This window comes from Triticum urartu, chromosome 4A, assembly GCF_056163025.1.
Source record: "Triticum urartu cultivar PI428250 chromosome 4A, HENAU_Tu73, whole genome shotgun sequence".
NCBI classification, from domain to species: Eukaryota; Viridiplantae; Streptophyta; class Magnoliopsida; order Poales; family Poaceae; genus Triticum; species Triticum urartu.
Window position 1 is genome coordinate 513,353,700 of NC_141876.1, and position 11,105 is coordinate 513,364,804.

An 11,105-nucleotide genomic window follows, 5' to 3' on the forward strand; every position below is an offset into this window, starting at 1 on the left:
ATGACATGAATGATCATAGTTATAATTTGCGATATTCTGACAATTTCATAACAATAATTTGTCTACCATGCCACTGCATGCTTTTGCAAAAGATGACACTAGTGAACCTATGGCCCTTAAGTCTATTTTCCATCCATACAAAAACTCCTAAAATCGCTCTTTTACTTTTTTGCCACTTTGCCCTATCACTATTTGCTTTTAATCTTGTAACTAGTTAAAACAAGGGGATTGATAATCCCCTTGCCTTTGTTGGGTGCAGGAAATTTATTTGTTTGTGTGCAGGTACTGCCAACGTTATTAGATCGGTGTCTCCCACCGGTTCGATAAACCTTGGTTCTTAACCGAGGGAAATACTTTCTACTGTTGTGCTACATCACCCTTTCTCTTTGGGAAAATCCAGCAACTCCATCATGACTAGTACACTTAAGTAAAAGATGGCTCATGGGTATATAAAGACTAGTCTAAGATTGAATATTCATGACTCATGGCAACCACTCATTATCCTCCATATGAAGACCTCTTATAGACTTGGGCTTCTTTACTCCTTATCTTTTTCTCCCTATAAGCCACCAAACTGCGCGAAATGCCTTCGTTCCCTCGAACCTCCATTGTTCTAAGAAACCTTTTAATACCAGTTTGATTCCAATGCATACAGATAGGTAGCTCATCAATTTTTTTATTTTTTAAAAACCCACTATTCCCGCGCAACCTTTTAATCCCGATTTCGTTCCATTGCATACAACTAGATAGCTAATCAGGCTTTTTAATGATGGAGTAAGCTTTATCTAATGGGGAAGCATGCATGGTTGCGCACATGGCTAAAGTACACTGCACATGGTTGATCGGTGTGAAGAATGATTTACTCAAAACTGATTCAACTCGCATTTTATCTTTCTATGCGAGTATTTTTTATGAAAGCACATCTATAGTTGCTATAGTTGTTTTAGCTTTAGTCGAGGTTTGAAATGTCTTTGCCATCTCTAATCAACGATCGTCTCATATCGCTTCTTTGATATATTGTCAATGTAACAAATTAACAGAACAAAGATCACACTCATTTTCAGCATTTTCATCAAGTTTTCTTTAGATGCTTACTCTAAACAACATTTATTTCAAACATGATTCTTTGTCATCAATTTATACTATGTTTCATATTTTTAAACATCAAATTATTTGTTAACAGTTCTCGCAGCAACACGCGGGACATCATCTAGTTCCTATGTAGGATAGGGATCAATCATTCACATTTGAAAGAAAGAAAAACATTATTACTTGGTTCATAGAATAGGAATCATATGACAAAGAAAGTGAGTTGACATGCCTACAGTGAAAGAAAGATTTTTTTCATTGAGTCTAAGCTAAGGCCTTCTTTGGTTTAGAGAAATTTTGTAGGAATTTTAGAGGATAGTAATTTGTTGAAAAAACTACTTTGAAGCCTTTGGTTTAGAGAAATGGATTCCTATTCCTATGTACTCACTCTTTTTCATAATACGTGTCGTGATACAGAGAGTAGGATATAAACCAATCTTTCACATTTCAAAGAAATAAAAATAGCCTAGACTCAATGAAAAATATGATATCCTATGAATCAAGTGACATTTATTTGCTAATAAAAATTAAGATCCATATCATCTCATTTCTAATAGTTCTCCATCGTCGTATTACGACCAAAGGAGGCCTAAATTCCCTAACAAACAAACAAAAACAAAGGAGGCCTAAAAACGTCGACGGCGAGAGGATAGCCCAAGCCCATCTGACACCCTGACTCTCTCTTCCCCTAATCCCCGCGAAGGAAAGCGAAATGTGAAAAATCGCGGAGCACACCCTCGTTCGTCCCCGTCGTCCGCCAGTGCCAGTGGCAACCAATTCGGTCTCCCCTTCCCCAAATCTCGCTCCACAGTCCGGCTCCGGCTCCGGCTCCACACGGCGCGCCGACGGTCAACCTTGGCGCCTTGTCTCGCGTCCGCGGCAGCTCGGCGCAACGGTGGGCGCCTCCGCCGGACAAGCAGTAGCGTTCCAGTAGCAAGGCGACCCCGCTATTATCAGGCACTCTCTCGACTGGCTCGGAGCAATTTGCCACACCGCCTGCTGATTGCGCCCGATTGTTAGGTTGGGGGCATGTCGAGCGCGGTGGTGAACGGGCTGGCCGGCGCCGGCGGCGGCATCATCGCCCAGATCATCACATACCCCCTCCAGACCGTACCAACCCTTCTCCCCTCCCGTTCTCTATAACTAATTCCACTACTCCCCGCTAATCAGCTCACTCCTCTCGCTTCCTGGTGATGTCTCGACAGGTGAACACCCGGCAGCAGACAGAGAGGTCAGCGAAGAAGAAGAAGGCCGGTGGCGGTGGCTCCGACGCTTCCACCCTCTTCCAGATGCTCCAGGTGATTCCTCTTAGGTTTATCATCATTTATTTACAGTTGCCAATGCTAATGTCCTAGTGGTTAATTGTGGAACTGCAGCTGGTCCAAACGGAAGGCTGGGGTGGGTTGTACAGCGGCCTCAAACCCTCACTTATTGGCACCGCTGCCTCGCAGGTAAATACAATAGTTTTGTAATTCTTGATCTGTTTTTCTGTATGTGCAACATTATTCTCGAACAATCATAGACCTATGGTGTTCTTTCCCAGTACGCGACACTTGATAATTCCATCTAGTCTGATTTTCTTATGTACTAGTACTCCCTCCGTTTTTATTTAGTCGGCATATTAGCTTTGGTCAAAGTCAAGCTTTGTAAACTTTGACTAAGTTTATAAACAAAAATATTAATATATACAATAATAAATCAATACTATTAGATTCATTGTTGAATGTACTAACACATCATATAGATTTGTTATGGTAAATGCTTATAATTTTTTCTATAAAGTTGGTCAAACTTTATGAAGTTTGACTTCAGTCAAACCTAATATGCAGACTAAATAAAAACGGAGGGAGTATCATATTTGTGTTTTTTCATTTGCAGGGAATCTATTACTACTTCTACCAGCTTCTCAAGAACAAGGTGGAAGATGTGGCAGCTGCTCGTGGGAAAAAGGGCCTAGGGGATGGCACTGTTGGGATGTTTTCTTGGCTTGTTATTGCAGCTGTTGCTGGGTAAGTCAACCTACTTGCATTCGTTCAACGGACCAGTCACTTATTTTTCTTGAAATGATAATGTAAGAAATCCTGGATGGGGCTGTTCAGTTATCTATTGGTGTTAGTGTAAGAGGGCATTCCAGCAGCATGGATGCAATCAAACAAAGGCTTTTGCAGAAGAGTTGTGCACTTGCCTGTGGAAGCTTTGACTTTGACATGAACATGTAAATGTTCACTGACTGTTGAAACTTGAAATCATTTTGAACTAGATAGCAGATGATAATATGCAATTAATGCTAATGTATGGGCAGCTATGAGCCTATGACTGTTGCCCTGATCCTGCCTGTGACTGACCGAAGCAATGGTTCACATTAAGCTGTAAGCTTGTAATTCTGTCCAGCCAAGGCTGTTTCTGTTCTGATGAATTATAATTTTATACCATATCCCAAACTCAATCACCTTACACTCCTTCATAGTCGTCTAGTGGATTATATCCCCTTCACAAGAAAGATCAGAGACAACTTCTAGATGAAATTTATCTTTAGTGACATGTGTTGGGTTCGTTGCAGGGACAAGTATAACGGGAATAACCAACCAGGGATGAACATAATGCGTAAACTACTAAATAATAGGAATATTCCATAAGGATATCAGGGTTCTATTTCCCCTCAGCCATCTAGTTTCATTACCTCTGTTGTAGCTCTGCAGTCCTTTCATCCAGGTTGTATCTGTTTGGATTATGCATCTTTAAGTTATTCATGAATATCGTGCCGTGTGTTTCAGTTCTTGGCAGTTATCTTGGTTTATTTATTGGTAAAAACTGAAGCATCTGTATGAATAAAAAAAACCGAGTTGCATGAGATACTGAGATTGATCCTTAGGCATGCTCATGGAATCCTTTCTGTGCTTCAGGTCAATCAATGTTCTTCTTACAATTCCAATATGGGTTCTTGTCACACGTATGCAGGTAAACTTTATTAAACGAACTTCCTTTAAAAATTTGGCATGAGAACCACTGAATTTTGTTGAACAAAAGAGTTACCAGAAGACTACAAGATTCGAAATAGGCTTAACGAGACCCTATTGTAGTGAAAGCAGTGCGACGATTTCCACTACATCCTAATACGTGTGTACTGTGTTTGCTCTGTCTTTGATGATGACAAGGAGTCCACAAACGGGCCCCATTCCACTACCAAAGCACAATGGTTACTACTCCCTCCGTCCCATAATATAAGACTTTTTTTGACTCTAGTGTAGTGTCAAAAAACGTCTTACATTATGGGACGGAGGGAGTACTTATTAGGCCACGCCATCCTTTTGTGAAATTAGTTGGAAGTCCATACGGTCGTTACCAGGCCTGTACTAGTAATGCAACCACTATTACAAAAAACTGTGCAAAGGTTTTGCTCACTCTAAGAATAACAATTATAACGCAACCACTAATAGTTTGCAATGTCTCTATATGCTATTCCATAGAAAGTAATGCTTTACTTATATCTGATCAGCAGATGATTTCCCCTCCTACTTTTCAGACACATACACAGGCAGAAAGGAAGGTGATAGAGTCCAAGAGGGAGCTTTTGCTTAAGGAAATATCCAGGGCCAATCCAATGGATGCTCATATTCTTAAGGATAGATTAGCTAAGCTTGATTCTGAAAAACCTCGCCCATATGGCACACTTCAAGCAGTGAGCACTCTTTTTCTCAAGTTGTCGAATGTTCTTACTATTCGGATTCCTTAGAAAATACTAAACATAGAAATTAAAATACCGTTTCTCTTTTTAAAATGTAATCACTGATGACGTTTCTGCTGGAATTGTTGAGTTTAAACTTCAAGTTACATTAAGCTTGCCTGTAGAGCCCATGAGCACCAGACAGGCCGAGCATTCATCTAGATCCACTCCACCAACTATTTATCTCGAATTACATTTGTTCGATCACCTTATTTCTGTAGGCTTGATTACTGCACCCTATATGACAAATATCATCTGCTAAAACTTCCATCTGTATATTTGAACAGTAATGATGACTGGCATTAGAACACCGTAGTGTCCAGTCTTGCTAATTAACTTTCTACTTCTCAACTGAAGTTACGAGACATAATTATACTTACTACTATCAGTGTTAAACAGATCCGGGAGGTCTATCGTGAATCAGGCATAAGTGGATTCTGGAAAGGACTTATTCCGACACTAATTATGGTTAGTTATCTGTTTCAAGAACATCAGAACCAAAATTTAGTGGACATATATGTAATAACATTGGTTGAACCATGTGAACCTTCAGGTATGCAATCCATCAATTCAGTTTATGATATATGAAACACTGTCAAAGCATCTCAAGTCAAAGCGGTCTGGAAAGCGATTCCCCAAGAAGAATATCACTGCTATGGAGGTAAGGGATGTTTATCTATAGTTCATGTCTCTATGTTCACGAATATATGTTATTTTGGACTGTTTAATTACTGACTGTTAACTGTTAGCATACTGTCTTCCTAGAAGCTTTATTTTTCTGTTTCTAGAAATTTGCATGTACCTGTGACTGTCTTCCTAGAAACTTTGTTTTCTATGTACTATTTATCCAAGTGCAGGTTTATATCTCTTATATATATGAATAGAAGTACTTGCTTGATGCTTCATATAGTAAATATTCTTCATTGGTGATGCAGTTATCTCAGATCACTTCTCCGTTACATGATTGTATTTCAACATACACACTGTGATTATTTGAGAAAGCTAGATCTTTTATTGGCACAAAGGGTCAGGACATTATATATACTGTTTTTAGGCATGCTTGCATGTTGTACAATGTCCAGCTTGGGAGGTGACTTCAGGGAGGAGGATCCTTGACTCCTGGTTATTTCTTGCTCCATTTTGGTACAAATGCAATGCATATCTGTTTATTGCAGTTAGACAATTAGTTATTTCTCTTTGTCTCATTCCACATCCCAGATCTATATTTGTTTATTTGTACTTCAAATCCAAAGCTAAACAACAGTACAAGCTTTTGGAAATATTCTCACATATATTTCTATGTTTCATTCTCAGTATTTTCCCTTGAACAGGTATTCTTAATAGGTGCAATGGCAAAGCTGGGAGCTACTCTTGTGACCTACCCGTTGTTAGTGGTCAAGGTAAAAATATACTCCCTCCGTTCCGAATTACTCGTCGCAGAAATGGATGTATCTAGATGTATTTTAGTTCTAGATACATCCATTTCTATGATGAGTAATTTGGAACGGAGGGAGTATTTGGCAGTTCATCACCTGCAAAGTTTATCACTAATGTGCTGCCCTACCCATACTTATTTGAAGCACATCTTTAAAAAATAATTTATGGTAGAAAGATGCCCCTAGTTAGAAAATTTTGGGAAAATCTGAAACATATGGTATTTGTGAACTTATCCAAATGACTCAATTGGATTATACCAAGCTGAACTGCAAAGCAGACTCTGATAAAAAGGGGTTTCTTTCCATTTTGTTACCTTGTTTCCCAGTTCTAGCAAAGAAACTACTACTTGATCTCCCGCAGTGCAGTATTGAGAAAAATAGCCCCATCAGTAGGCTCACCATCTAGTACCTGACGCATAGCATCATGAATGTCTGGTTCTGTCATCTATGTGACCACACAACAGCATGCAAATTTCACTCAAAAAGAGTTTAATCTAGATCTGCTGTGGAATGTGAATGCAACTAGTTGATCAGGCATGCATGCAACTACACAGCCTATTCCGTGTGGTTTGAAATGGGGTTTACTTTAACAGCAAAGAAATTATGTTATGTTCAATCTCTTTTGATCATGTATTTTACCCCTTGCAGTCTAGGTTGCAGGCAAAACAGGAAATTGGCAGGAACGCGGCGTCCAGATATACAGGTATCTTTCACCAGCATTTAACCAAAACTTGTAAAAAACGTCGGAGTTTTAATGGCTTTCTGAACCAGTGTGCTCTGATTGTGCACGATCTGCTGTATCCTCGTTTTATGCTTGTGCATCTACTCCTGTCACCTCTGTTCAAAAGTGGCGTGAGATTGACCGCCTGTATTTACCAGGTACATTAGATGCAATATTGAAGATGATTCGCTACGAGGGATTGCATGGATTTTACAAAGGAATGGGTACAAAGATTGTACAGAGTGTTCTTGCCGCCTCGGTCCTTTTTATGGTGAAGGAGGAGCTGGTTAAGTTTGTAGTTCTTTTAGTTGCCAGGAGCAGGACTCTGCTTCTTACTAGATCTAACAAACTATAGATCTTGTTCTCTGATCAGATTATTTTGTTGTCTCCACATGTAGTATTCCTTTTGAAAATGCACTTTCAGTTCTTTATTAGTCAGAAAATCTTAAGTATCTCTAATTGCTAAAGATGTTCTTCTTTGTGGCGTGAGTTCCTCTCTTCGAACCATCTGTGAACTCTGTAACATCTGCTACCTTTGAAATATATTCAGGTGGGGAGTCTTCCCCCCCGGTGACCATTTCAAAAATAATTACTGCCTCAGGAAATCCATAGTCTAAGTCCCAGACATTGATTTATTTTTGGTTTATTGAACCGGGGGGCATGAGCCGTATGGCGGTGTGCGACGTTTGGTTGTCACTGTCTCAGTGACGCTGTCGTTTGGTGCAATGGCAGTTGACCACTGGCATCAAGAGCTGTCTGGCCAGTTATTTCATCGAAAGCAGCTAGCTGAATCGAGTTTGTTCACTGGTAATCGCTACTCCCTCCGGTCCATAATAAGTGTGTCTGTGTTTTTTTTTTTTGCATAAAAAGGCAGGCCGCAGTCTACCTTGTATATATTCCAAAGCCAGACCATAAGGTCTGAGGATTGTTAGAGTACAAAGGATGCTAGCTAGATCGCTGCATCAGAAAAAGAGTACAGCAGGATAAAGATGAACTGGTCTAAGAAGCGGCTGAAAAAGAATCCGCTTTGCACAGAAGAAAAGTTTGCAAGGAACTGTCGTTCGTTCTGGTGCACCAGAGACGTAGCATCTCCGCTATAGCAGCCCCGGAAGCAGTATGTGATATGGCCACTTTGTCAAATATTTTGGCGTTGCGCCACTTTCCAGAGTTGAGCAGCACATGCAGCGATCAGCACAACCCAGTGATGACAGACCGCCTTCATTTTGGGCACAAAGTCCTGCAAGGAGAGTGATGCAATTGCTTGCTGAAGTAGCCCGAGCTTCTGCCATAAGTGTAGTGAGCGGGTGCGCATCGCAGAGTAATATGATCAATAGTTTCTTCCGCCGGGCAGAGATCGCAGAAAGGGTACTCAATATTATTCCATTGCTTGCGGAGCATGGTCGTTCTGACGTTCAAACGCCATCTGTGAGCAAGCCAAAAGAAAACTCTCCATCTCTTCGGAATCACCTTGTTCCAAACTACGTCGGCCGGTGCCCAAAGGGCCCCCCTGAAGGTGAGCAAACTGTAGAAATCTCTAACTGCTGCAGGCTTATCAGAAAAGATATGAACTCGAGAGTCGGAGAGGCCTGCAGAAGGTGTGTGGGCAGAGGCGAGTAGCTCACTCAAAGCATGAAGCTCCTGCGTAGCAGTCCTTGAGAGATCGGGGTGAAGCTCCAAGGTCCAACGACTGGGGTATTGTGTAGCAGTCCTTGAGAGATTGGGGTGAAGCTCCAAGGTCCAACGACTGGGGTATTGCGAGGCAACCGAACACTGCTTATTTTTGGCAAAGGAGAACAGAGTGGGGAAGAGCTGATTTGAAGTGCGTGGCACCATTTGTCTTGTTAAAAAGCAGTTAGTTTCCCATCTCCTACATGACAAAAAGATGTTTGTTGCACCATACGTATATATTTTGCCATGGCTCTCCAGATAGGCGTGTCTGTTGCCCTCAGTTTGTCAGGCAAACTTTTGCTTAGATATCTATATTGGAACCATCGATAGCATGGAATTGATGAATGATAATCCCCAAATGCAAGGAATCATCGTAGCAATTTCCAAAGGCGGAAGTGATAAGTATGGAGTGTCGAACCCACAAGGAGCTAAAGGTAAGATCAATATTCTCTCAAGTCCTATCTACCACTGATACGACTCTACGTACACCGAACGTTTGCTTCATCTAGAAACGAGAAATAAAACTACGTTGTGGGTATGAAGAGGATAGCTTTGCATGATACCGAAGAGCTAAAACATAAAAATAGGTGCTGTTAACATAAAGTTAGAATATATTATAACATATTACAAATAGCGAGTGTGGAATAATGATGGGTCGGTGTGCGGAATTTATCCTAGGCAATTGTTAACAAGATCGGTGGTCGTTATTGCAAGTTTATATGAGGGAGAGGCATAAGCTAACATACTTTCTCTCCTTGGATCATATGCACTTATGATTGGAACTCTAGCAAGTATCCGCAACTACTAAAGATCATTAAGGTAAAACCCAACCATAGCATTAAAGTATCAAGTCCCCTTTATCCCATACGCAACAACCCACTTACTCGGGTTTAAGCTTCTGTCACTCTAGCAACCCACTATAAGCGAATCATGAACGTATTGCAACACCCTATAGCGGGAATCCTTCACGTGCGCGCGGTACGGAAGGCACCATAGGACAACACCAAAATAAAACATACAACTCAAACCAATGTAGATCATCAATCAACCCAAAGACAAAAGAAATCTACTCAAAACATCATAGGATGGCAACAATCATTGGATCATAATATGTGGCATAAAGTACCATGTTCAAGTAGGGGATTACAGCGGGGTGAGGGAGAGTGGACCACCGAAAAGAGACGAGGAAGGCGATGAAGATGGTGATGTTGATGAAGACGATCACCGCGGCGGTGGTTCCCCCGGTGGCACTCCGACGCCACCGAGAGAGAGAGGGGGAGAGGGTCTCCCCCTTGTGCTTTCTCCTCCATACCCCCCTAGATGGGGAGAGGTTCTCCCTCTGATCCTTGGCCTCCATGGTGATGATGGTCCCCTCCAGTAGGGTGCCGGAGAGGGCCTAGATTGATTTTTCGTGGCTACAGAGGCTTACGGCGGCAGAACTTCCGATCTAGGTTTCTTTCTGGGGTTTTTGGTATTTATAGGAATTTTTGGCGTCGGCCTCACGTCAAGGGGGTCCACGAGGCAGCGGCAAGCCAGGGGGCGCGCCCTAGGGGGTGAACGCGCCCCCACCCTTTCCGCTTCCTCGTGAAGCTTCTGGTCCAACTCTTGTGCTTCGGGGTTCTCTTTTGGTCCATAAAAAAATCACCGTAAATTTTCAGCCCATTCTGAGAACTTTTATTTCTGCACAAAAAATGACACCATGGTAGTTCTCCTGAAAACAGTGCCAGTCTGGGTTAGTTCTAATCAAACCATACCAAGACCATATAAAATTGTTGTAAACACGGCATGAATACTTCATAAATTATAGATACGTAGGAGACGTATCAATGAACCTTGCAGAATTCTGTTGGTGAACTTGCAGAGCATGGCATCATTGTGTGCTTCCACATCTCTAATCCCAAGACCACCACACTTCTTGGGAGAAACAACCTGTTCCCAGGCTACCAAGCAGTCAACCCGCTGTTTGTCAGCTTTCTTCTGCCAAAGAAAGTTTCTCCTGAGCTTGTCTACTTTGGCCAGGCTGCTCTTATTACATTTGATGCATGTCATGTAGTAATTTGGAATGGAGGAAAGAACGACATCAATCATAGTGAGGCGCCCTCCCCAAGAAAGATATGTGGCCAGCCAACCCACTAAACGCTGGTCGATCTTTTGAATCACAACATCAAAACTGAGTTGGAGATTTTGTGAATAGAAAGGGGTAAGCCAAGATAATTGCATGGGAGCGAACTGACCGGGCACCCCAGAATACTTGCTGCCTCCTTTGCATCGTCTTCATTCATGTGGATAGGTACGAAAGTACTCTTGTGGTAATTAATTTGTAATCCAGAGAAGTCAGAGAATTCCTACAAGATATCCTTGATCCGTGCAGCTTGTGTGCCTATACCTTTCAAAAGAATCAAAGTGCCGTCTGCGTACTGTAACACTGGGAAGAAATCCAAACCACTTATAGGACATTCCAGAACCC

The 11,105-nt window shown here is 41.6% G+C and overlaps 1 protein-coding gene across 1 annotated transcript; it reads left to right on the forward strand.

Annotated features, from left to right (window-relative positions):
- The first annotated feature begins 1,758 nt into the window (after window positions 1-1,758).
- On the forward strand, window positions 1,759-7,559 carry LOC147976355 (peroxisomal nicotinamide adenine dinucleotide carrier-like). Its single transcript, XM_087518724.1, has 12 exons — window positions 1,759-2,046; window positions 2,110-2,199; window positions 2,295-2,387; window positions 2,466-2,540; window positions 2,968-3,098; window positions 3,993-4,047; window positions 4,613-4,768; window positions 5,213-5,281; window positions 5,367-5,474; window positions 6,145-6,213; window positions 6,898-6,952; window positions 7,129-7,559. Exons 2-12 carry the CDS (start codon window positions 2,119-2,121, stop codon window positions 7,323-7,325), a joined length of 1,089 nt encoding a protein of 362 aa, XP_087374850.1. The 5' UTR covers window positions 1,759-2,046; window positions 2,110-2,118; the 3' UTR covers window positions 7,326-7,559.
- Window positions 7,560-11,105: the final 3,546 nt, after the last annotated feature.

Excerpts from the sequence above, each read along its gene's own strand:
- LOC147976355 (XM_087518724.1), top strand. The coding sequence starts at position 2,119 with ATGTCGAGCGCGGTGGTGAACGGGCTGGCCGGCGCCGGCGGCGGCATC. Across the intron at positions 4,769-5,212 it reads CATATGGCACACTTCAAGCA|ATCCGGGAGGTCTATCGTGA; the intron begins GTGAGCACTCTT and ends AGTGTTAAACAG. Across the intron at positions 5,282-5,366 it reads TTATTCCGACACTAATTATG|GTATGCAATCCATCAATTCA; the intron begins GTTAGTTATCTG and ends GTGAACCTTCAG.